Below are 27,971 nucleotides of genomic sequence, written 5' to 3' on the forward strand. Positions count from 1 at the left end.
TAAAGATGTAAGTTGTATACCATGCACATGAGGGTATATTGAAGTATAAGGTAGACCCTGTGCTTATACAACAATGTTGTATAAGTATAGGGTCTACCTTATACGTACATTTAGGCCCATTGCATAGGCGGATCTAGGAGACACTGTCAGGGGGGGCCAAGGTGGGGCAAGAAGTTTTAGTGCACAACAGTGTTTATTCTACTATGAGCTATGGGGAAATTCTAGAACACAAGTTATATTCATTTGCATAACCTTATTCAGCATATAGCTGGATGAACGATGGACATACAGTTTGTAAAACTGTAGTTGGAGAAAATTTTAAAAATCAGACCTCCCAGGTTTGAATTTCAGAGCATTTTTGATAATGCTTAGCTTAAAAAGTGTATGATTTACAATGCGTACAAAGATTGGCTAGCCTATCTGAGATAACCTGTTTGATGGTAAAGTGTATACCAAATCAAAATAAGGAGTAGCTAACATTGTTACGATTTGTAAAATTTGTAAATTGATGACATCAGAATTGCGACTATTCTATTAGAGTAGTGACTGCTCTATTAGAGTATCTCGATCCTTGCACAAAATTCAAATTTATTTGCCTCACTTTCTTTACAGTGTACAGTTTAACTATAAATGTTAGGCACATTTATAAGCGTTGTCTTCTATTTGCCAATTGGCTTTCTATACTTCTAAATGCAGTGTGAATGTATGATTCTAGTTTCTGGTATACATATGGTACTGTAGGTCCAAGGGGGGCCAGAGAAGGGCCAGGGGGGGCACAGCACCCCTTGGCCCCCCCTCAGATCCGCCTATGGCCCATTGTATTGTACTACTGTATTCTAAGACCACTAAGAAGTCTTTTTCAACCTGGCAGTAATTTTTGTGCACAAAAGTAATAGATATACAAAGACAGAACTTGTTCATCAGTATTTGCAGCATTATGCAAAGGGTCGGCTCCTAGAATTTTCTCTCATTAGAAACACCAAACCTTTGTTCAGTTTTTCCTTTTTGTCTTATGATGATTGTCCTATTAGAGTATTAGACTGCTCTATTAGAATATCTCGATAATGGAAATCTCAGCCATACCACAATCTCAATGGAAAGCTTTTGATCTTGCAAATGGAACTGTGGAAACACAGCTCCAGTTTATCATTTCTACTCTTAATAAGGATGTGCTACTTATATATTCAAAGTAGATCAGCTCTGTAAACAGTGACAGTATTGTGGCAGCATTACTTTATGAAAAATTTCTCATTATGGTCCAAGTATGCTGGCATTATGCTTTACACTTTTAATTACCTATTATATTCCAGAAATTATGCTGGCATAATCAATGCCAGTCTATTACATAATATACCATTCAATTTCGGCCATATGTTTCACTTTTTTTAAAACCATCATTGAAACAATCATGAGAAAAAATTATTATGATTACAACCAAACAGACAAAGAGAATGAAATCCTCGATCACATTCGACCACGCAGTTGTGTTAAAACACACATGTGGGCACGGCAAGATGTTTATGTACAATAATGTGTACGTGTGTGTGAGTGTGTGTGTGTGCATGAAAACATTTAGCTCATGCAGATTGGTTATGAAACTTTTATAACCAGTTATCGGTACACACACAACTAACACTGTAGTTGCATATTCTGTATTTTAATGTAATAACATAATTATTTGGAATGTAATTTGTCACTGGATTTGACAAAACCCGGTTTCCATGCACAAAACTACATTAGTAGATATTGCGATTTTAAGTATCAATGTATTGTAACTTGTAATGTGTAAAGCTGAACAAATGAAATTGACTTTCACCTATGTATAGCTATCAGTGTGTGGGTATATAAGTTTCTTGTGCCCAAAATATAGTCTGTTTTGAACTATTTTTTTCGTAAAGGTATTAATATCACAGGTGGTAGTAATAGGGAAAGTGGGCATGGATGCATTGTGGGTGGGCTTAATATAGGAGTACCTATTGAAGTGAAAAGACGATTGTAATCCAAAGGTCCAACTTGGGCCGTGTATGGACTCTTGTTGTACTCAAATCACTCACAAATGATGAAAGACGAGACTGGAGAGCCCTACAAGCCTTGTCCACCACACATCAGACTGTTCAAACAGAGCCATGGCCATTGAATGGTACCTTGCTACCACTCGTGGCTTTTACAGGGTCTTACAAAAACTGCTGGCAAAAGCAGACTCAGCACAACTCAGACAAACACATAGTGAGAATTGATAGTGTAACGTGCTAGCAATCCATTTCTTGTAAAAACGTCAGTTTGATTTTGTGTGTGTGGAAGCATGCATATCTCAAATCTGGCCACATTTAAATATTTGCCTTGCCAGGGCTCCTGTCCGGGCCCTTAGTGGCGATATACTTAAGATAACTCTGTGTAATATAGGCTATTGTTGTTAGTAATAAGACACAGCATTCATTGTTACTTCACAATTAACTGGAAGTAGGCCAGTTGTGTGGTTACCAAAAATGATACTGGCAAGCCATCTCTGTGGTAGCTACTTTAGCTTTATACAACGTATGACTGTAGTTACTTTTCTGTTAAGTCATACGTAAATGGTGAAATTTTACTGGGATTTACCCAGTTAAATAGTTAAAACATACAGTGTATCATGTCACTTGTCAGATCCATTCCACTCTCACGGTATCTTATATCTTTGTTTTGGATGGTTTGAGCAGTTACTTTTCTGTTACTTTATAAATGGTGAAATTTGGCTGGGAGTTACCCAGTTACATGGTTACCACATATGATGCTACTTGTCATATCCATTCTACACTCACATGCATGGTATAGACGTTTTTCCAGTGTAACGGACTAACTTAGTAAAATCCGGAAATGCGTTACATTGGTAGGCAACTATGCCAACCACTTGTGTGGTTGTAGGTTGTAATAACCGCAAGTCTAAGCAAAGCCGTATCAGTTTTTATCGGTTTCCAAAAAGAAAAGAAGAGGAAGAGCGTCGTCGAAAGTGGATTGCCTTTGTTTCAAGGAAGAACAGCGATGGTTCGGCTTGGAAACCGGGCAAAGGAGCCCGGGTTTGTTCAGAACATTTCATAACGGGCAAAAAGTCTAACGTGTATACTAACCCTGACTACGTACCATCTATTAAAGCCAAGAAGCCGCGAACTGCTGAATGTAATGCCATCCTGTCTCGTTTTGAACGTGCTAGCCGTCGAGCCAAATCACAGACGGAGAGGAGAAGGAAAGAAGAGAGAGACGCGCTGGAGCTTAGAAGAGTGGAGGAGGAGAAGAATCGTCGAAGCATTCGTGGTTTTAACAACGACCACATGTACACTGGCCCATACACTCGTCAAGTAGAGAACTGTGAAGAATCAAGGGAAGAACCACTGATGGAAGACTGTATCATTGGGGCAGAACTCGAGGTAGCGGAACTTGTAGACGACACGAGTTTACTGATAGATTTGCAGCCAGAATTGTTACAACCAAAGCACGATATTGCCACAGACTGTTGTATCCCAGCAGAAATAGGTATGGTAGTTGTTAGTTCAGTACAGTAATTCCTAGCTAACTGGGTAATTTCAACTCATCTGCACCCAATAGTGTTTTCTGCCTAATTCAGCCCGGCACCAGCCAGGAAATATTTAGTTCCAAGTTGACTATAGTAGACAGATTTCACTGTAATAATGATTGCACGCTTGCACCTAAATACTCTTATGTACTTATGTGTTTGAACTTGGAACTTAGTCTCACGTAGCCAGACCTTTTCCACACAGGGGCTTATTGATTCCAATAAGCTGCTGCTCGTAAAAGATTCTGGGAGATTTGGAATAACAAACTTGTTTTAGCACCCTACAAGTCTGTAGGGTGTTACATGGTTAAATGGTTATATTCTTCATGTCGCAATGCAATGTCACAATAATTATATGCAGACTCTAATTAGTTTTGAATCGAACTCAACGGAGACTGGATATATATATACCACACCTGTGATTGAGATCAAAAGCGCCGCACTGTTGTATATAACTGATATACCAGGCAAACTGTGGTATATAATTGATATCCCACGCTTTGTGCATGGCTACACTTACCATATATAGTGTAACTTCACACATTCCGCGAAATTCTTATCTAATAACAAGCACCTTAATCAACCAACAATTATTCACCTGAGCAATTTTCGATAAACTCTTGTCTCCTTCACTAACTTCAATAATTGCTAGTGGGTAGGCGTGGCACCGCCATAGAGTCTATAATATAAAATGCCTGATCCATCAAGGATTTCAAGTCTCTAATACTGACAAGAGCCTAGAATCACTCACCTGAGTAAGGAGGATTTTCAATGAACTTTTGTCTCCTTCACTAATCGTGAGTAAATGGGCGTGGCACCGTTGAATCTAAAATGTCTGATCCATCAAGGATGTCTACTCAACAGGTGCTGTTTCACTATACTTTGCCATCTATAATCGTTTCATCTACTGGGCTGTAGAATATAACAGTTATAACACGATTACTCGGGATGTGACAAAAATATAAGCAGTCGCGCCTGCAGTGCTTGTGCATATATATTTGTCATATCCCTTGTAAGCGTGTTATAGCTATAAAATATATATAGTGACATTGCATCATGCACTGCAACCACTTGTTTCATTAACACCCTACAGATTTCCTACTCCAAATCTCCCAGGCCCTTTTGCAAGCTGGCACTTTAAATGGAATCGATAAGCCCCTGCACGGAAAAAAGGTCTGGCTACGTGAGACTACTTGAAACTATTAACAGCTTTGGACAATCCTTAGTTTTTTGAACTTGAATTGTAAGTAATGCTTTGTTTTATTTATTGTTATATTACTTCGTATAGAGTGCCAGACAGAGGCCTAGGTAACTTGGAACACAGTTGAACAGCGGATCAACCTGCTAGAAACATTATTACATCAAAGGCCTGAATTCAGTGTGTCAACAATACGGAAGGGAAATGATAAACTGACTCGATTTTATACGGGAATGCCAACTTACAACAGTTTTGTAGCTTTTGTAAACTACATTGAACCCAAAGCTCTACATTTACAACCTTGGCGAGGAAGTGAAACCGCCAAGCTGGATGAAGCTGTTTCAGCGGAAGTGTCGAGTTCACGAAGAAAAGGGTTTTCGTCATTGCCGGTGGCCGAGCAGCTGTTTGCAGTACTGATCAAGTTACGACGAGGGCTAGAATCTCTTGATGTTAGCATCAGGTTTAAGATCAGTGAGACTACTTACAGTAGAATGTTCACAACTTGGATAACATTTTTATCGAAAGAACTTAGATTACTTTTTCCATTTCCATCAAGGCACCTAGTGTAACAGTGGCTACCCGATCGTTTTAAGAAGTTCAGTAACATCCGTGTAATCATCGACTGTTATGAGATTGAGTGCCAGAGGCCATCTGGCTTGCTCAATTCCTCAAAGACCTATTCACAGTATAAAAGTCGTAATACCTGGAAAATTCTTGTAGGATGTACACCCACAGGACTGATAAGCTTTGTGTCAGAAGCATGGGGTGGAAGGATGTCTGACAAAGAACTAACTGAAAGGTCAGGTCTGTTGGACATGCTAGAACCAGGGGACATGATAATGGCAGATAAGGGATTTGACATTCAAGAAATGGTAGCAGCTAGAGGAATCCTAGTAAATGTTCCTCCTTGGTTAGAATCTTAGCAAAAACAAATGCCAGCCTCAGATGTCGAGAAGACCCGGAGAATAGCTGAACTATGCATCCATGTGGAAAGGGCAATTGGAAGGGGACGTCGTTTTAAAGTCTTGAATGAAAAGTTCCCTAGCACAATGTATGATTTGGTTAGTGATGTTAACTCAGTATGTATGTATATTACTAACTTTGATAATCCCCTGGTCGTTTAATTAATGACTTTAATGTTGTAATATTTGAAATATTGTAAAACAGTGTAGTGATACACATACAAAGAAAATACACAAGTACAAATAAGATAAAATCACTTATCACTTGGCATTTTCCTTATAGCACCAATGGACCAGACTTTGTCAATATATTGGATTGGTCTTTGGCTTATCTTAGTTTGTTAGCAACAATAATAATGCTAGGAATTTTTTTATGTTGCTTTTAATCACTAATGAAGAGAGCCTGGGTGTGAGAATACAAAGTTTTATGCAGTCACTCCAAACTTCTCTAGGAACATGCACCTCGACAACAGTTCTGGTACAACATGGTAGAGGTAAAACTGTTCTAGTTTCTCTTCTAGGTTCTTCCAGTAGTCTGCATCAGCCAAAATGCTGTCTACCACCACAACGCCATTGCTGTACACAATGTAGTCACACCACTCAACACCTAATATTGCCATTTCTCCCTGTACTTGTGCATAATATCCATGGTTGGTAGGAAGGTGTAAGAGGCCACCAGATCCTTTCTTCATGAAAAAGGCAGGAAACTGTTCTGCTATCTCAGTGGGAGTGAGTTCAATTGTGATGGTACTCTTAATACTATATGTGACTGAATTTGACAAAACAAGGCTTCGACGCACAAAGCTTTGTTAGGAGATATGGCGATGTTAAGGAATCATTGTGTAATAACTTCCCAGTGCCTACAGCTGTGCAAACAAAATTTGCACCAATTGTTCGTCTGTTCACTAGCTATCACTGAGTGGGTGTATACATTTCTGATACCCAAAATTTGCCCTGTTTTGAGCAGCTTTTTTCGAGCGGGTAATAATATCACAGATGGTAGTAATAGGGTGGGAGGGTGGGGGTAGTAATAGGGTGGGAGGGTGGGGGTGGACGGTGGTCTTAATATACGGGTATAAAATGGAGTAAGAAGACGATTGGAATCCAGAGGCCAAGTTTGGGCTCTCCATGGTCCTCAAATTACTCCAAATTGACTGAGAACACTATTGGCGAGCTCTCTGTGAAGTCCCAGCTCACTACACACCATTATCAAAAAGCCATGGCCATTTAATGGTGCCAATCTCACACTCGTGGCTTTGACAGGGTCGGAAGAAAGCTGCTACAGAAACCAGACTTGTCAGTGCTGAAGGAAGTACAGTGTGAAATATGATAGTGTATTAGACCAGCAATCCATTTCTGGTAAAATCGTAAGTTTGATTTTGTTTGTGTGGAAGCCTGGTTTTGTGAAATCCGGTCACATATGGACACTTTATTTCAAGACAGCCATAACAACAAGTGTCAGTACTCCTACATAATATCTTCCCATCTGATGATGCTCCTAGGAAACTTTTGTCAGGTAGAAGATGTAACCCCGTCGGTTGCACTATCATGTCTTCACCAATAGATTTCCTGTTTTCTAAATAACATTGCCTGGCCTTTGCTTCGTTTTCTTTTCCCCACCGCATTGCAGGAGGTATGTGCTCCATGGGTCCATTATATCCCATAATGTCTATAACTAGTCTAGTTGGATCTGTTGCAGCTCGTCTCTTCAATATCTCACCAAACCGAGAACTAGTGAGCCTTCCATTATGTAGCACTATCCACAGTTCACTATCAGACTGTGTACGAGTAGCAGCTTCTATTGCTTCCACTTGACTGTTAGAAAGCTGCATGCTACTAATGAAGCGATGACAATCAACTACAGATGGATCAACTTGTACAGCATGTGTTTCACTGTTCCATGTTTTGTGTGAGAATAAAACATGATTCCAAAGACTAGGATTATTGATCTCTGCAGCAGGCTGCAAACATCTAGGGTTTGGCGAGTCACGCCAAAACTGTTGTAGGCCTGTATTGGGTACAGAATTCTGCAAATCTGTCAATAACAAATGTAAATGGTTTCGATCAATTTCAACGCGATGTTCTGGTAAATGTGGATCAAATAAGCTTCTCTTGATTTCACTAACTCCTTGTGTTTCAGATCTAGGGGTGTCACCATGACTATGTTTCACAAATTTCATATTCCGTGCACATTCTGGAGAAACGATTTTTTTTGGCGGTTGATGCCAAGCCATAGGTTGCGAAGTCTTTGATAATTCTGATGGCAATTCCTCATCATTAGCATGATAATCAATAAAAAACAAAAGAGCTGCAATGTGATTGCATGCCTGACCTAACCTATAAAGTACATAGTGTACATAATACATAAATTTTGCACCTATCATTGTGCCTTTAAACTATTATATATATATATATATATGGGACTATGGTGGGGATTTGACATAGCATAAGGCCCAGTTTCAACATGGGATTATTTGATGCTGTATAGAAAGTACAAAAACAAAAATACTTGGGCACTTAATGAATAGATGTCCAATACTTTTCCCCTGTAAAGCTCCACCTATGCCCAAGGGAGTGGGGCGATACAATTATAGGTGCATTACACCCACTGGTCACTTACCCTGATACACAAGAACATTTCCCAGCATACACGTCGCCATTGTCACCATTGACTGCAACATACACCTCAAGTGGAGTCTCACAAGACAGGGAATGATATACATAGGCTCTGAAGTACAGGACTCTCAAATTCAAATCATTGCTGACAGGACATTGATACAGCCATACATTCTTTACAAAGCCGTCATAAAAGAACTTAAAGGCTTTCAACTGCCTGTACGCATTCATGCTTTGCATATCAAACGTCTTGTCCCTTCCATACACAAGATATACTACCAAATTCATTAAGGTGAACTCCATCAGTATTCCAGGCAACTTCTTTTCCCACCAAGTCACACTCGCAAAAGATGGCAGGCTGCGAAGGACGCGCTTTGTTTCTTCAGTCAAGTAAGATATGGTGGTGATATCATCTGACTCGGGATTTCCACACTGCAAAGCCCCAATACGAGCCATCCCCATAATTCGATCAGTAATGTCATCCTTTCTAATGGAACCAGTTAAACGAACGTGAACTTCCTTAGCGAGCGTCTTCAATTCTTGCACCTTCAGCTTCTGCAACAATGTAGCAAGCAACTCTACTTCTTCATCAACCAGCTCCTGGCCTCGGAAAAGTAATTCCTTGGCTTCACAGAGCGGCGCCATTGTTACGTTGCCTACCAACGTGACTAATTCCGGATTTTACGGACAACTTCGTTATACTGGAAAAACGTCTATACAACTTTCCTCTTTTAAGCTGGGTACTTTTCTGTTACTCTGTAAATGGTGAAATTTGGCTGGAGGCTACCCAGTTACATGGTTACAACATAATATATGATGATACTTGTCAAATCCATTCTACACTCACATGCATGGTATACAACTTGCATCTTTTAAGCTGGTTACTTTTCTGTTACTCTGTAAATGGTGAAATTTGGCTGGAGGTTACCCAGTTACATGGTTACCACATATGATGCTACTTGTCAAATCCATTCTACCCCCACATGCATAGTATACAACTTGCATCTTTTAAGCTGGTTACTTTTCTGTTACTCTGCAAATGGTAAAATTTGGCTGGAAGTTACCCAGTTACATGGTTACCACATATGATGCTACTTGTCAAATCGATTCTACTCTCACGTTCATGGTATACAACTTGTATCTTTATTTTGGCTAGTTAAATTTCTGTTACTCTGTAAATGCTGAAATTTGTTTGGTAGTTAGCCAGTTACCACATATCATACTACACGTACTTGTCAAATCCATTTTACTCTCATCACTATACAACTTACATCTTGATTTAGGCTGGTTACTAGTTATATACTGAAATGGCTGTTAGTTACCCAGTTTGATGGTTTCCATTTGTCATTCCACTTTTTAAATCCATTCTGCTCAAATGTTAGCTTCTTTGTTAGTTATCTAAATACAATCTCCACTAGGTTTTTCATTCATGATTTTGCTTGTCGTTCCCAGACTCATGTTTAAATTACAATTTGGAGTACTGGCTAGTCAGCAATTTGCTGTTGGAGCCCAGGGGCACAGTGTAGCTAGCTACTGCGCTTTATAACATTTTGTTACTTTGTTACCTTTGTTACTATGTAACCCTTCCCAAAACTCAACATCACCCTCTCCACATATCAAGCCACTACTGACAAGAACAGGCAGCTTGACTAAATTGGAGGGTTTTGCAATGCGTTAAACAGGAAGGCCATTCGCAACTGACTGAAACAGCTGACCTACTGAAGAATACGAAGGTGACTTTTCTACTAGCAATATTCAACTTGGTGTACAGTACTTTGTAATTTAGATATGGAAAGTGTAGCAAACAGTTTATCTACAGTGTTGTGGAACCATGCACTGGCTGACGGACTGGCAAGACGGTGCTAAAGTTGCAGTCTCATGGCTGCTTCAAAATGACTGGTACATCGAATTGTGAAATTTCAGACAGTTGAATCTCTAATGCCGAGTTTAATGCCTAACTCAGCCAGGTGACAAAGCTACGTATCTAAGGCCACTCCAAGTCATACCTTAGTTTCTGGTCACTCCCTAGCCAACAAAAGGATGCGGGCGGGCGGAGGATCAGGACTTCAGGACTATCATAGACTCTTACATATACACCAGTAATACTGTAATGTTATTAATTTTGCTCAATTTACCCATTTCATATTGAGTTTACAACCAAGCTTAACCAACATTCTTATAGCATAAGTAGTTAATTATATGCTTCTGCAAAGTGCACCAGGAAAATTGTTGATGGCTAGCTACACTGCTGAGCACAACAATGTGTAGCTAACACTAAGGAAAGGTCTGCTCATGTAGCTACTTTTGCTTTACAAATGAAATGTTTCATTAGCTATGTCAGGAAATTATTATTTATTAGCTAGCTAATAATAATCCAAAACTATATTAACACACCAGAAACTCTTTCAAATGTGAAGTCTTCGTCAACTATATATGCATGTGTTTCCAGCCTTCTATACAGTAAACCTTCAGTAAAGTAGCTGTCAAAGTTTTGAGTTGAGTTGTTGAGTGCTCCAGGCTAGTGTTTTTCAGTGATCATGTGGGAAAGCTAAGTTAATGTTTAAACTAAGGGATGCCATGCACTTGTTAATTTAGGACCATACTTGCAATTATTTAATCATGGAAAAGTTGAAGTTTGAGCTCACCAAATGTTACCGGATTTCTAGTCAGTATATCAGTGATCAGTGATAAGGAAGTCCAAGTTTAGATCCACTAGAAGAGTTACTAGATTAATCATTAGAGGACCACATCTGAATTGTTAGGAAAGTTTAAGCTATGGTATATCTGATCATTAGGCTAGTGATCAATGCTACATACATACTGTACTGAAGTTACTTACTGGCAACAGAAGCATTACTAATAGCTATATAGCTAATCAAGGACAAGTCAAAAACCTTATAGTAGTATCTGTCTATTCTAGTATTAAAGTTAAGGGTAGTGTGACTGCTCTATTAGAGTATCTCGATCTTTTGCAGTGTTTAAAAATCACTGTCCTTGGTCACGTACACTTAAGCGCCTGTAATATTAATAATAGTCCTCATAAACTGGGGTTCCAGTTTTCCATGCGGGCGGGTGACCAGAAACTAAGGTTTGACTTGGTGTGGCCTAACCTCAGTTTGCCAGCTGTTACAATAAAGTGTGAGTGTTTACAGTGGATAGCTGCCATTATGTACCCTTTACAGAGCAGCTGACATCATGCCAATCCTACCCACTGAGTGTAATGTGCATGCTGATATGGTTACGTTCTGCCATATGCACAGTGGCAGCCAAGTAACCTAGGAGACAGCCTGGCAGGTTAGTTACACATTCCTATCAAGACTCACGGTAGGGAGTCGCAGGGCCAAGAAACTACAAAGCGCACGCCCAATTAAAAGACGCGCGGCCACTACTGTGAGTTATTTTCGTGTAGGGCCGGTTTCGTAATATTAGTCCTAGATTACGCAACATGTCTCAATAGATTTGTATTGCATTACATGATAAAAAAATCTTTAGGAGTCGTCATCATCATCATCATAGATTTCTTGCGACCTCGCTAACATAAAAAAATAACCATCGCAAAATAAAAAATAGGCGTATTTCACTTTATTTATCTACCTTATGTTACAACTACTGTCACGTTATACCAGTCAACATAGTCGTGTTTGTATAGTCCATCTAGCACTGACATTATCTAATCCTGGTTTGCCTATACGCGTATTTTCTTCAATCAAACCTCTAATCCCTACAATAAGGCACGACGTGGACACAAACTCTAATGCCTGATCAAAATAAGTTGTGACAACGTGCTGAACCGTAAGTTCCCTAGGGATGGCGTTTTAAGCAGAAATATTTTAAATTCCATTTAGTGCCACACCCCATGCGAGCGTTTATAAATCGCCAGTTGTCTTATGGTGTGAAGAACAAAATCACTAGCGAAGGTGCTTTAAGCATACTCTTCAATTCTCTATTTACATGTAATTTTTAATAGATTAACCACAAAGGCCGATAAGGTGAATACAAAAGGTAACAAGCCTTTAGGGGTTACCACCTCTATGTAGTGTTTACCATGTAGCTTGTGTTGTGGCTTTCATTAAGTATTATGCACACACAAATGGTGCAACAAAATTTTGTAATGGATTGCTCGAATGTGGTTGGTGGTGTTGTGGCTCGAATGTGGTTCGTGGTTTGCCAGTGACCATGTATGAGTTGGGGTTGTACCACACAACTTACACAATATTCAAATTTCATGATGGCCATGAAAATTTCTTGCCATATGGTAAACATACAACAATGTGTAACAACGTTAATCAACATCACATCAATGATTTCTTGTATGTCAGCATGACGATACTGAGACCTGTAAAAGAATAAGCAGGCACTGAAGTTAACCTTAAATTAAACACTCATGCAACTGACCTGGAATACTGGTTGCAACACCAAAAACACTTGTTTCGATATCTGATGACACAATCCAGCAGGCGCTGAATTAAAAGAGAATGTACAAAAAATAAATATACCGAGCTGTATCAATAATAGCATGGATAATCAAAATGAACAAAAATTATATCCCAGGCTAAGTGAATGAATAACATAACTGTTGGGTAAGCATGTAAAACCTGAACATTAGGACATTAGTCAAACAAAAGTACGTTATCACAACTTGGTCATAATACAATGTTTGTACCACTGGACTTCACACTGGTTGCCCAAAAATTGTGCCATTCCAGGACAACAGCATAATTATGAAACAAATACGTAGTTACTACAACACAGAAGGCTTACTGTTGTACTGTCTACACTATAATACCATACCTGTTTCACTGCCCATACAAAAGTCTCAATAGTAGCAGTGAAATTTATCCCGTATTTCACTGACAGCAGTGAAAAAGTTGTAATTGCAATTTCATTGGCTAGAATTTATGTTAACAATGTAGCGCCAATTAGTGTCGACGCGCGTTTAGTACATAGTGACAAATTGCGTACATGGCAATGCTAATGCACAGCATGCGTATATGCAGCGAGTATGGTATTAACTGGGAATAGCATGGGTAGCAGTGAAATTTGGGATAAATACCACTCTTGTTGTATTTGAAATGGTAAATTTCACTCGGCTTCGCCTCGTGAAATTTATCCCCATTTCCAATACAACACTCGTGATATTTATCCCAAATTTCACTGCTACCCATGCTATTACTAGTACATATACCATAATTTAAAAACATAACAGGTAGGCATTAAATACAATACACTTAACAACTGGGCACTAGGAAAAAATCACTAACATCACAACATGTAAATTGACGTAGAAATTAACACCCTTGATGCCACTACAGTCTACACTGGATATTTGTTTGAACCCATCAACACTATAACCGATACATCTGAGTAGACTGACCTGCAAATTCACATCACTAGTATACAGTGATAATTGATAACTACAAAAACAACAATTGCAATAATACAATTCTTCTGTATGTCAACTGACCTGAAATTCATGACACTCGATATCGAGACCTGTAAAAGAATAAGCAGGCACTGAAGTTAACCTTAAATTAAACACACATGCAAACTGACCTGGAACATTGGTCGCAACACCAAAGACACCTGTTTCGATATCTGACGAAACAATCCAGCAGGCACTGAATTAAAAAGAGAATGTGCAAAAAATCGGGTGGTTCTATGTGTATCTTGTCCTTACAATACATCATCATTACATCATTGTGTAATTGTTTAGTATATACCACAGTAGTAGGAAAGTGTAGTTAATAGTAACACTGGTAATATTGGTAACACTGGTAACATGGGTAGCACTGGTAACATGGGTAGCACGGGTAGCACTGGTAACATTGGTAGCATGGGTAGCACTGGTAACATGGGTAGCACTGGTAGCACTGGTAACATGGGTAGCACTGGTAACATCGGTAGCACTGGTAACATGGGTAGCACTGGTAACATGGGTAACACTGGAAACATGGGTAGCACTGGTAACATGGGTAGCACTGGTAACATGGGTAGCACTGGTAACATGGGTAGCACTGGTAACATGGGTAACACTGGAAACATGGGTAGCACTGGTAACATGAGTAGCACTGGTAACATGGGTAGCACTGGTAGCATGGGTAGCACTGGTAACATGGGTAGCACTGGTAACATGGGTAGCACTGGTAGCATGGGTAGCACTGGTAACATGGGTAGCACTGGTAACATGGGTAGCATTGTTAGCATGGGTAGCACTGGTAACATGGGTAGCACTGGTAGCATGGGTAGCACTGGTAACATGGGTAGCACTGGTAACATGGGTAGCATTGTTAGCATGGGTAGCACTGGTAACATGGGTAGCATGGGTTGCACTGGTAACAGGGGTGGCACTGGTAACATGAGTAGCACTGGTAGCATGGGTAGCACTAGTAACATGGGTAGCACTGGTAGCGTGGGTAGCACTGGTAACATGGGTAGCATAGGTTGCACTGGTAACAGGGGTAGCACTGGTAGCATGGGTAGCACTAGTAACATTTGGTAACATGGGTTGCACTGGTAACATGGTAACATGGGTAGCACTGGTAACATGGATAGCACTGATAGCATGTACGCAGCAGTACTGTAATTATCACACAGCAGTACTGGTACATTATCACTTGTAAAGCAAGTTTAATTCAAGATTTTAGCCAGTGTTCACTTCATGGGTAGCACTGTTTGGACACACATGCCAATAGACACCACTTTCCCAGTCTCAGGTTATAGCTCATTGTAAAAGAAAAGTTTTTAACAACGGTAGCAGAGAGAACTGTGTTACGCTATCGTGAACAGACTTTTACTTTAAGGCATTACTAATGTCCATTTGTTCCCATTGGGGTTGAAATAGCTCAAATAAATGAGAAGTTATAATCAGTCAAACTGAAGGGTATACAGGTCCCTTCCTTGCAGATTCGATCACATATACACTTTATGTACTGTTATGGTATACCAAGAGTCCATAATCTAATACAGCATTTCTCCATCAACAAGAGTCCATTGAGCTAATTAGAAGTGCTGATTGTTACCATATGACCACATTTTATTTATATTCATTCCAAAGAAGCCTTGTATTAAAGGGAGTCAGAGGAGGTACGACACGAATTAAGCGCTATTGAAAAGAATTCACAGTAATTGCATTCTTCAAAATTGGTAAAATTGTGGAAAATCAATCCGTAGACAAGATTTGATGAACCGCAAAGCTACTTAGACACTTGTGCAGTTGATTTTCACTGGTTCTCTCTTCCCAAGTTGCTGCTTGGCTTGATTTCGTACGGTTAGTTATTTATCACGTGACGGTTCCTCCAATAGGCTGTGTATATCGAAACTGAACCACTGGGGTTGAATGGGGTAGACTGCACCGTTGAATTAAACATAAGAAAAGAGTTAGATCGGCACGTATTTTTCGTTGATACCATATGAGTTAGAAATGCTACTAAGCCAATTGTATATTTGCACTTTTTATATGCAGCTGTATAGCTACAGTACAATGTCTCCAGTATTACACATGTTTCCAGGATTACTTTTACTTATACCCATATCACCATTGTTATCCATATTACCATTACGTATATGGATTCACCAGCTATAATTCAATATGTAAAAGGTTAACTGGAGGTCTGGCTGATGAAGCCACTATCTTTTACAAATGTCTGGCTTCTCTTTTGTCCAATGAGTGGGAGGATAGTTACTCGGTTACTCTAGGCTGGCTCAGTTGTCGTCTTTCTTTGCTGCACTCTGCTATTGCCTGTATCCATGGTGCTTGATCATCATCTGGTCACTTTGACAGAATTCCACCTCCAATGGATCTGGTTAGAGTGGAATCACGCTTAAAGAACTGATTTCTGTATGAGCTTTCTGTTTTGTTTATTGTACTTGTGTATTTACCATTTTAAAAAGTATACTGCAGACATACTAGTAGTCATTAATCTCTGATTCTATACTGACTGAATTAGGGATTAAGCAACATCTGCTAGTAAATTAAATATGCAGGTATAGGAAATCTCACTACTTTTTACTTGTTTATGTACTTCTAAGGTTGGGCAATGTTTCAATAAATCACCAACATCACCTAAGCAAGTTCTTGCAATACTATTATCACAAGACGTAAGTTTTCACCTTTGTAATATTATTACATAGGCAACATTTATCATAATTATTTTGCAATAATCATTGCATTTATTATCTATTTTGCATCTCTGATCTAGGCCTCACATTTGATACAGTTCATGCATATCATTGCTAACTATGCCAGTTTGTTACCTTGTTAGCAAAGAAATTGTGCTTTTAACCTAATTCTCAATGAAAACAAGTAGTTATATAGACTCTGGCTTGTCTCACTCTGTGGTTATGTTTCAATTTTCACATGCAATATTGCAATAATCGCCTCATGTAATAATCGCATGTCACAAGTTCAATATTGCCCAACCTAGCTGAATTTTAATTTTTCCTTCTACTTGTACAGTAATGCTAAGAGTACCAGTATTCCATAGAGTGGGTTATTTTTGAAGGGTTTATAATTTTGTATATAATTCAAATAAATGATTCTTAAATTTATGTCAAGACATTCTATTATACAAAATATTGAATTATATGGTTGTCAAATGTGCTTAGTGTGGGCATGTACATACACAGCAGTATGTTGTTAAATGGCGGTATCCCATAACTCTTCGTCAATATTTTAAACAAGTGTCAAAGAAACTTCTAGACCCAGACAAGCCTATATCTCAAGTAATAACACTAGCTTTGATTCAGGATGCCAATGCGGTCTATCTGAAAACTGCTGCTCAATCCAACACAAATCATACAATCAGACTTACAGGAGTTCAACAGTCTAGATTTGCTTAAAAGCATGGTGATAAAGAATGATTCATCATTTTACAAAACAATATTGTGTACAAGGAATCCCAGAAGTTCAGTCAGCACATGAAAGTACAAATATACTAGAGTTTTACTAATCGGAGCGGTGATTTCTAGAACCCGGTGATTGCTAGAAGCTGATAATTAGCTGTTTTTACTATAATTGGAAATTGGTTGTAATTGGCTGTGGCCAGCAGATTATTGGTCTATTTAGCAGCAGCAGCTGCAGTACCACCAGAAGGCTGGTGGCAAAGGCTCTGGGACATCTGGATCAGTGGAATGGAATGGTGGAATGGACTGGAATGGAATGGTTGACTGGAATTGAATGGTGCAATGGAATAGTATTTAGGTAATTTCAATTACTAGTCACCTCTTTATAAAGACCACCTTCTAACAAAGACCATCTCTTTATAAACACTGTTTAACTTTTATGCTTAAATTGCTGCTATCTTGTTGTTTTAAAGTGTGTCCTCATAGGATGGTCTTATTGATCAGTTGTGTGCCAAATGCCCTAGAAAAGTCAGAGTGATATCTGATTTGTAATACAGCCATGCAAAATCAGTATGGCTGTACAAAACTGACATACCCATCAAGCTAAAAATAGCTGACAACTACAGGAGAATAATTTTTATAAATTATAGCCAGTTAGTTGCCGGTATTGACATTCATTTCTTGGCTTCACCAGATATCATGGCCTCACCAGATATCATTATCTGGTGAGTACAAGAAATGAATGTCTATACCAGCAACTAACTGGCTATAATTTTTAAAAATTTGGTCCTTTATCACTGACTAAGCACAGTGTTGCTGCATTTCTAAGTAATTACGTATACCTTTAACTATAATTTTCTAGTAATTTAGCTGCCTTTTTCTCCTCTATAATGACAATTGGAAAAGGTACCAATTACAGGGAATTAATTAGGAATGCAGCAGACTACACAAGTCAATGATAAAAGACCAAGATTTTTTAGTTGCCAGTATAATCAACATTCATTTCTTGGCTACATCAAATGTTAGCTCCATTAGTTGCATTGCTTTTAGTTTTGTGGATGTATCGTCTTTTTTTGTATATAGCCAAGCTGTTTCTGTATGGGGTAGCTATTACTGTATTTATAATAAATCAGATATCACTCTGGCTTTTCTAGACACAACATGTGGCACACAATTCATTGATAAGACTGTCTTATAGGGATATATCGCTCTAAACAACAATAAAATGATATTTGTAAACAGGTGGTCTTTATTAAGAGGTGACTACTTACTGAAATTACCTAAGTACCATTCCATTCCAGTCCACCATTTCATTCCACCATTCTATTCCACTGAATCCAGACACCCAAGGCTCTGGTACTACTTAAGTTGATGTTTTGTAGAAACCACAAAGATAAACAGTGATGGTTTAGGCTGCTCTTGTCTGACTACCAACTTTAAGTGTACAATATTAGCATTGGCTGGCTTTACTAGCACTACTTTTGGTGGAATATATACACAAGTATAACTTGCAGAAACGTATCAGTTAACTATCAGTAAAACATGGTAAAAATATACTGGATATTGGTTTTCCCAAAAAACAGTAGGAGTCATTACAACATTAATATTATTCCTTGCCTTTATACCCTCCTCTATCACAGTGCCTGGACATGAGGTAGAATTCTGAAGGAAGCAAGCATCCAGTAAACATGATTGTGTGTGGGTTTGGTAGCTGTACAGGTGAAGGGGGCCTATTAAATTAGGCAAGTAGTGGTAAACTGCCTAGCCAGCAAGAAAGGAACATAATGCTTAGGTGCAAAACAGACTATTTTGGGATCTCTATTTTATTTATGCCAAAATTAAACCAATTTAGAGGGCCACAGAAAGACAGTAATGAACTGTCTTTCCACCCAAGCATTATGATCCTGTAACAATATTTCATGCTCCTATGAATGATTATTAACCAGGCATATAAACAGGGGGTGAAGGAGACAAGGGGAGAGGCACAAACAAGTTCAGATTCACCATCTAAAAGGAAGAGGAGAGAGCACTCTTGAGTTGTAGTTGAAATAACATTATGTGTGAAACAGTACTCAGCATAGTCTTCATGGTTGAAATATATTTTAGGTTGTTGTAAGACTTAAAAGCAGTTACAATGTTGCAACTCTGCCAGCAATACTTTTTTGGAGTTGTTTAGTATGCAAGAAAGGTGTTGTTAACCAGTCACTCAAACTTGGGCATGAGATGTAGCCTATAATCACATTGTGAACCCATTTGTTACTAGTGCTTAACTTATGATGATTAAGGTAGTAAAAAGGAGCACCAAAGATGTATCCTTACACAGAGCATAAAATATGCTATGGACCCAATGGTAGATTAAAGTGAGGTGGGGTATTTAACTAATGATACTGTTTCAAATTTTAGTGTTGTGCTAAATGTCTTTTTAATAAAAGCATTTTGCTCCCATGATACCCCAACTAAACATTCGCTACTGCATTGTGGATGGCTAAGTGTTGGCATACGTATGTACTTAGTCTAAATCTCTATAATATTGAAATGCATGTGAACTATTATCTGTTGTTATGTGAGGCTCCATCCACATTACTGAATGTGTAGCCATTCTGTTTGTTGGCTTTTTCTTTCAAGTGTATAACTATTAGCACTTTACTCAAGAATTTTCAATCCCTTATAATTGCAGCCCAATGGTTTGTCAGTTACTTTACCAAGTGGAAGGTGACTTTTATTTATTTTTATTTTATGAACACTCCCACCAAGATTGGTCCACTTTTATAAAGATGGCAGTTGTAATATTTTTTTGTCCTAACTGCTTCTTTTAGCAGTCTATTTTTTTACTGCAGCAGTAATTTGTATGCAGTTAGATGAAAGCACAGACATGAGACTGCTGATAAAAGCATGCCACACTAGTGCCTATGCACACTAGTGCTTATCATCACTATCACAGTAATGATGTATTGCTATCACCCTCATGGTTGAATATCACAATATCACTCTATCAATGTAGCCATGTGGTATTTGCTTTTCGTCTTAGCAAGATCCTGTATTATTGGTACACTCATGTCTATTCAGGTAGAACTGCACTTTCAAATATGTGACCGGGCCTGCGAAAACAGGGCATGTGGGCACAAACTACATCCCATCACTCTTCAGGTCATATCTCAGTGCTGGAATAGTATTTTTGCATTCTGTAACTTGCATCATGATGCCAATTAAATGCTGATTAATAGCTAAAAATTGCAATACCATAGCATATTGGTGCAAAACGTTACGAGCGATGAAAATGTGAAAAAGTAGGCAAAAATCATGTGCCCACATGCCCTATTATCGCAGGCCCGGTCACATATGTGATATGTTGGTATTGCCACTAAAGTAGTAAGATAATATACAACGAAATAACAATGTTTGAAAACATAACATTGCACAATTGTACGCACAAACATATAGAATGCAGTGGCAATTAGTCAGCTTCCTGCAGCTGGGGAGTGCTGGCATTATCCTTGGCAATACTATTCCATCTCCCCGAGTCTTGATGATTGAGTCCTCCTTTCCTTTCTCTGCTGCTCCAATCCTGAAGTTGTGACCACAGTCAAAAGGTGACGATCGAGGCTCTGGTCTTGCATCTATACTGTACTGCAACACCCTTGAGGGGTTAGTACCGGCATTGTCCATCGCAATATTGTTCCATCTCCCATATACAAGTCTTGATGGTTGAGTCCTCTATTCCTTTCTCTGCTGCTCTAATCCTGAAGTTGCAACCAAAATAATAAAAAATGCTTATAACTTGATAAATGATTATGGTGATAACAATTACAAATGTATTCACTGTAAAAACAAAGGTGTTTGATTACACCCTACTATGGGTGTTTGGGTACACCCACACTTTTGAGGGTATTAGTGTACACTCTAAGGTGTTTGTGCACACTTTTGGGGTGTTAATAGCTTCTAAGGATAATTTTTTTTTGTAAAATAATAATATATACATCAGTGTTGTAATACTCTAGTTGGTATGCAGAGTGAAATCTGCTAGAGGTCACCTTTTGACTCATAATATTGAACCTTTACAGTAGATGTGCATGGCTGCTATTTCAATACTCCTCCATATAAAGCACAGCTACCAGCTATGTATCATTATGCATGTAGCTATAGCCATAAATCAACTATAGACCTTTATACAACAGTTCAGTACCTTACACATGAATGCACTTTCAGTACACTACTTACATAGCAGGAAGCAATATCGATGAGCCAGTATGAGACAGCACTGATTAACACTTGACTGGCTAGCAAAAGGGGTGTCCACCTGAGAACCTGTGACCACAGTCTTGGCCGGGCAACATTTCACCTTGGCTGTGACTTGAAGTGCTTACAGTATTTTCTTCTCGTATTTCCTTTTTTCTAATTCGCACTTGCACTTGTAATTTAGTAGCTATTGTAATTTCTTGTTGCATGCTATACAAACCATAGACTCCACCATTATAATATGTATAAACCAGCGTCATAGATGCAACAGAAATCAAACGTCTCTGTGGCTTTGTAGCATCTTCTTGGGGGAATCTTACGTCTTGTGAGTTTCAACTTTCCGTAATCTTGGTTTTAAATTCGTATAGTTTTCGATTGTGGATTTTGTACTCTTCATTAATTTCGTCTTGATTTTGACCAACTGTATAGCGATTTAGTGGTTTTAACTGTTACCTTCAAGTTTGCCGGACTGCAATCGCCCAGCAAGAGCCTGTGTGACACCTCCTTGTATCATAAATCTGCAGATCGTGTGGTGTTCTTTAATTAGAATTACTCGAATGTATGCAACTTATCCATGCAAAGGACGATTGTGAGTATAGCTATTCACCCACTATTTGCATGAAGTGATGGTATATAGTTTACCCACCTTCATGCTGTCACGGTTGCTGGCCGCTTTGTTAGAGGCCTTTTGTGTAACGAAGTGAAAACTCTCGAGGCCCTAGCCAGTGGTAGCTCCTTCATTTCGCTGAGCCGCCACGTGTGTACAACACAGAAGACACAGAATTACTGTTCCAAAGCCTGTGTTTGAACTCTGCTACATAGAAATTCTGGCGTGGATGAAACTTCAGTCACAACTTGAATATCTCCCATTGTAATTGGCCTGCTATTATGTCAAAGTATAGTGTACATAATCTACAAAGCCATCTTAACGTAAGTAGCTATTGTATGATTTTGTTCAAAACTGAAACAGAACATTGAGCTATACAGCAACACAAAGAGAAAATGGCAAAATTACAAAAGGTCCTGATAATTCATACACATGAGAAGTTCGAATATGAACTGAATTTTGGATAAATAAATTGGAATGGAAAATGTTTGCTGAACAAAATGATGTTTCATCCAATATGTAAGCTCTGTAGTGAGGCTCAAATGACGTATCATAGTGATCAACACTGAAGATCACTGTATCTCCATTTATGATATTAATTTGACAAATCACTCCAACTATTGGTAGATCATGTTTCACTCCAACGATGACTCCACTGGATATCTTAAACTCCTCATTATTCACTTTCACCCACTTGCACCTACAGATCATGGAGTAGATTAGCAAAGTAACCAAGTGAACAGATAGATTCCCACATGGGTTGAAGTTTTGTTGTTGCTACTATGCAGTAATCACAAGTGTACAATTTGTATGGCTGTCAGTGTGAGTATTTGGTGACACCAGGTACCTGATGCTAACTGGAAAAGCAAATGAACTGTCCCCATGCATCACAATAACAGAAGATGTTCAGGTGAGACTTCCAAGTGCCCACGCCTGTGGTGTGCATGCGTAGTGTATATATACCTGTCATATGTCAGCATGTGTTTAATGCACTTGTAGCATGTGTAGTGTGTGCCCCATGTGTGTAGTGTATATGCATACATTAGTAGTGCAAGCATGTGGTTAACAAAGAAAGGTAGATATTAAATACTTACCTATATATACTTAATACAGGGTGTCCGAGCAGGTCAGTAAATTCAGGGAGCTCATCTGATACAACTACTCCTAGGCAATATGCATACAGTAAATCCATGTAGAAACAAGTAAGACAAACCACATACCTGGACCAGCTTCTACATTCTGTGCATGAGTCCATCCAGGGAGATCATTACCATTCAAGTTCAAATAACATTAGTACAATTGATGCCTCATTGCCAGAGAATATGGAGCATTTACAAAGTTACCCATAGATTGAGCCAATTGTTTGAAATATGAATGCTTTGCCTCGTATCTCATTGTCTAGTGATGAACAAGTGGCCCAAATCTGTATATAAACATAGCTACCAGATAAATCATTATAAGCAGATAGCTTACTTGATCATAAATCTTCCCATATGCACCATAAAATGAAATTTTGGAAGAACACTTGCACCTGGATATAAGCAAACAAAGTCACCATGGTGATCATTAATTAGACTACTGAGGTAGACAGCATGGTCCTCAGATGTTGTTGGTGCAAACAACAGATCTACGATATCCATGAGACACAGAAACAAGATCCATCGTTCATCATCATTGGGGACATGTTCTCCGATGACAAGTGGTAATATCCGTCCTAACAGCCACATTTGAGAAGCTACGGTTGTCAAGTGGAAATCACAATAAAATCAAAACAAATACTATGAACCCTCTGCTATCCAAACCCGTTTATTCTCAAACAATGATAAGTATTCAGATAAGTGAATTATTTGGATAACTGAAGCCCATACATTTATATACAAAGCTCTGTTGAAATACTGCAATAGAGCATACACCTGTACTTAAAATACTTTCATTTCCAATTTTGGATAAACAAGGGTTGGACAACTGAGGGTCTGCTGTAGTACTAACCACTTTGCTTAAGAGTATTTCCTCCTGAGTTCATATTACTTGGTGATATACAAGTAGGTCTACTTTTAGATTCTGTAACACTAAGCTCAATGCTTTCCAGTCGGGTGTTAAGAATATCAAGAGAAAAATAATTTTCAACACTTATCATGTGCTTAAGCATCAGTTTCATTTCATACTGCAATACGCCCTCCAAAACATTATGCATGATGTCAGGGAGGAGTGAACCATCACATACATGAAAATACTCAAGTTCATTGAGGATTGAATTTCGATTAATTCCATATTCCTTCGATGATTCTCCTGATTTATCTTTTTCAATATCTGTACATTGTATTTTGTGGTCATGTTTATTTCATAGCTGAAAATCTTTTTCAATAAACTGTGTAATCACAGAAAAAGTATTAAGATATAAATGCCAGCAGTAAGTGCATATAATATGTGACTGAATCTTGGAAAATCACCCATATGGGCGCACGTGAAATAATTAGAATTTTCATGTTTAGTGGATTGCTAATAAGAGCAGGGCACAGTTTTGAAAATGTTTCAAGAATTTTCTTGTAATTTAAGGTATTAAGAATGGCTTAAAACCATCAACAAGTAGATTTGTACTATAAAGTTTGCCATTTGATCATTAAATATTTTAGGTGTCAAATGTGCCCATATGGGTGATTTTCCAAAATTCGGTCACATATTTACAAGTGTATATATAAGCTGTCACTACAAAGCGCTGTACAAATTGCATGAAAGACTATACTTAGTTAGCCCTTTCAAATAAACATGGTGAATTGTGACCGGATTTGCGAAAAGGGGTCTTCCACACACATATCCAATTCTATGAACTTGGAAGATCATAACATTGTGTTCAAGAAAGATACAAACCTGCAATTTTCTCCATTACTTACCCTATGTTGGTACTCCCTACTGTCCAAATTTCAAGGCAATAAACTTTTCCAATCTCACGTTATGAATTGCCAAAGTTCGTAAATTGGATGTGTGTGGAAGACCCCTTTTCACAAATCCAGTCACAATTATACTCTGAAATGTGTTACAGTACTTCAGAACATGCATATGTGCCAAGTATGTTGAGATGTTTGTTGTGCTTATTGCATTAAAATAATATATGCCACATACTTGAGTTTGTGCCTCTCCTTTTTCAGCCATGCAATGCCTGCACATCTTCAATGAAGTACAACTTTCTTTAAATCCTCCAAGTGCCAGACTTCCTAGGTTGTCAGCTGACACTATTGCAAGTGTCCCAAACATTCACCTAGGTGTTCCGTGAATAAGAAACTGATGCCCTTGTTCCTATATACGTGGAATAAAAATACTGTCAATAGTGTGAATGATAAAAGTTTGGCAGGGCACAAATTAATTAGAGAAACTTCAACCGATTTACTAATTTCTAATGACCTATAATGCATACTTTCTCCATTGTAATTTTGTCAAACAGCTGGTTTGATTGCTGATTTGCCAAGCTTTCATTGTTTATGCATACTTTTATAATGCAAATACATACATGCATTTGCAAGCACACTAGACATACCAGTTTTTTCATGTCATTGATGAAAGGTTTCAAAACAGCATCCATACCATAAGTTGAAATAAAGGTGGATTTGACAAGCGCTAGAAGATATATGCTTGTTAGTTTTGATCTATACTTTGGTGACAAATTTCCAAGTGTAAAGTAAAACGAGCCTGAAAACATTAGCATACAATTTATTTCTATTCGAGTACAAACCTAATTTGTGAACCTTGACCTTTGATCCTATCGGGTTGCATATCTCCAGTTCGTCAAAGTACAAGAATATTTGCAGTCCATTGGTATGGACTGAAAATAGAGGATGGACTTTAAAATATTCTCCATCACAATAATCATTAACAAGTTTTGGAGATGTTAGGTGACCATGTTCAATCTGTTACACATGAATACAAGGATAAAATTCATGCATGTAAGTATGTTAACTAACCTCCGAAACAACAGTTTTGTTTTGAAGAAGTGCTTGTAGAGTTTGTAGTATAGGGACATACATGACACAATCTTCCACTGAGACACATCTTCTTTTAGCACCACAACACTTCCAAATTCGTCATTGTCCAAGAGTAATCCTGACAGGCTCCTAAATACCATAATTTTTTGAAGACAGAAATCCACACACCTACACTCTTACAATTAAATTGAGATTACTCCGCAAATATTTAAGCTGTTAATATTTGGTTTCTAAACCAGCAAATAAGTGCTCATGCTGGCTAAAGCAATCATCAAGACCAGGAATTTGGGAGCTGTCTATATCTGCACTGCTCAAGATGTTTTGAATCTACAGGACACATAAACATAATAAACACACATTAAAAATCATCTAGCTATACCTGTGCTTTCAAAATTGCTAAGTTTTGTTGGTTAAGAGCAGTGACACCCTGTACTATCCCTTGTAATGATGCTTGTGTTAATTTGTACATTTCCTTTAAGCCGAGCAAAAATGTTGCTGAAGAATTCTGCAAAGTGCTCTGGGAATAACATGGCTGGTCTATTGCCTCATCATTATCATCACCACAATCATTGTCAATGTCAAAATCATCATTGTTTTCATCACCTTCATCAGCCTGGAAATTGTTCAGTGATCTTGTGTGGCAATTAGTTGGTGTAAATTCATCTCCATGGACAGCATAAACATGATTCAAAAAAGTTCCGACATTTGTATAACATCTCTGACAGCCTCCAATGCCACAAATTACTGGCACAGTGTGCATGAAAAAGTTTGATATGTTTCACGTAGCCTTTGACATTAAAGTTTAAGTGTGATGCTACAGAGCACAGTTTACATTGTAGATTCTCCATTACAGGTCTGCTAGCTGAGAACTGTAAGATGAAAGTAAACGTAAACTGAAAAGTGACTGTTTACAGGTTTGGCTAGCTAACATCATGCAGGGAATTAGTAGTAGGAATTTAAAAGTTCCCATTTTAAATTAGTAGGAATAGCTGTAGTGAATAATGAACTTCCCGCATGTATTTTTGAGAACAGTAAAATGGGAAACAATGAATCTACTTGGGAGTGGCTTAATCCTACTGTACTGAAACCGCAAGTGAATTAAAAGTTATGTTCACCCTACCACAATGACGAAATATTTAGCTAGCTATATTATTACCTTACTGTCATTCTGCAACTGAACACGCCGGTCGAGGAACACTCCTTCGATAGAGCACTAGCTACGTGTTTTCTCACTTCAATCACCACTTCGCCGAGAGCTTAAATTAGAAACAGTGAGATATGGCTATGAAAAACGGCTCGAGAAAAACAGCAGCTGCTTGGACGAATCTGGACTTGTTCAGGGAACCCCCCTTGAATTCCCCAATCTCACCACTTTTGGCTGCAACGCCTGGAGCCTTCGGATCTGCTAGCAGTGAGACTTCACGTGTACCAGTACCACGTCGAAGAAAAAGACCACGAAGGATCCCTGATACTCGAGCTGATACAACAAAAGTCTTGTTAGAAACGATTGAGAGGCTGGAAGACGTCCGCTGTGAACGTTATATGCTGCAACAGCTTGCGAGAATGGAGTATTGCGTTAATTAAATGCACTCCAGAACAATTGGACGCTAGTATTATAAGTGGTATGGAATGGTATGACGGTGGGGACTATTCTACGGAACGGAACGGAACGGAATGATGGACTAAACCACGGAACGGAACGCTTTCTCAAACTGAAGCTTGCAACTTACCATTGCTGAAACTTCCCTTATAAGTTAGCAGTGGCATCTCCAGTGGGTGGTTAAACATAAGATAAAAAGAATTAACGGATCAATTGTGGGTTTTTGTTGGTTGTCATTAGTAACGAAGTATTATTGTGGGATGAGCTGTATCAGTGATGTTCATCCATACGGAAGGGAACTTTATGTGAGCTGTTTTTCTTATTTAGACTTTAGAATACAGTCTGGGCCGGTCTTTCAAGTCATAGGTCAGTGTATAAATAAAGCAA

At 38.5% G+C, this 27,971-nt stretch overlaps 2 protein-coding genes and 1 long non-coding RNA gene across 3 annotated transcripts in view; 2 read left to right on the forward strand and 1 right to left on the reverse strand.

Moving 5' to 3' along the window:
• Positions 1 to 2,853: 2,853 nt before the first annotated feature.
• On the forward strand, positions 2,854 to 5,994 carry LOC136242863 (uncharacterized). The gene is made up of 2 exons (XM_066034357.1): positions 2,854 to 3,507; positions 4,836 to 5,994. The coding sequence occupies exons 1-2, from the start codon at positions 2,877 to 2,879 to the stop codon at positions 4,853 to 4,855; spliced, it is 651 nt and encodes a 216-aa protein (XP_065890429.1). The 5' UTR covers positions 2,854 to 2,876; the 3' UTR covers positions 4,856 to 5,994.
• Positions 5,995 to 11,447: 5,453 nt separating this feature from the next.
• LOC136246530 (uncharacterized) overlaps positions 11,448 to 27,971 on the forward strand; it is a 29,745-nt gene continuing 13,221 nt past the window's right edge. Inside the window, exon 1 of the long non-coding RNA XR_010696572.1 lies at positions 11,448 to 11,617. This is a non-coding gene — a long non-coding RNA (uncharacterized lncRNA). The remainder of the gene's footprint in view (positions 11,618 to 27,971) is intronic.
• LOC136246528 (uncharacterized) lies at positions 22,355 to 27,809 on the reverse strand. Its single transcript, XM_066038026.1, has 11 exons — positions 26,364 to 27,809; positions 26,165 to 26,311; positions 25,964 to 26,113; positions 25,735 to 25,909; positions 25,540 to 25,691; positions 25,128 to 25,301; positions 23,997 to 24,375; positions 23,481 to 23,742; positions 23,228 to 23,430; positions 23,102 to 23,171; positions 22,355 to 22,707 (listed from the first exon to the last, which is right to left on the reverse strand). The coding sequence occupies exons 3-6, from the start codon at positions 26,024 to 26,026 to the stop codon at positions 25,260 to 25,262; spliced, it is 432 nt and encodes a 143-aa protein (XP_065894098.1). The 5' UTR covers positions 26,027 to 26,113; positions 26,165 to 26,311; positions 26,364 to 27,809; the 3' UTR covers positions 22,355 to 22,707; positions 23,102 to 23,171; positions 23,228 to 23,430; positions 23,481 to 23,742; positions 23,997 to 24,375; positions 25,128 to 25,259.

Source organism: Dysidea avara, chromosome 2 (genome assembly GCF_963678975.1).
Source record: "Dysidea avara chromosome 2, odDysAvar1.4, whole genome shotgun sequence".
NCBI lineage: Eukaryota > Metazoa > Porifera > Demospongiae > Dictyoceratida > Dysideidae > Dysidea > Dysidea avara.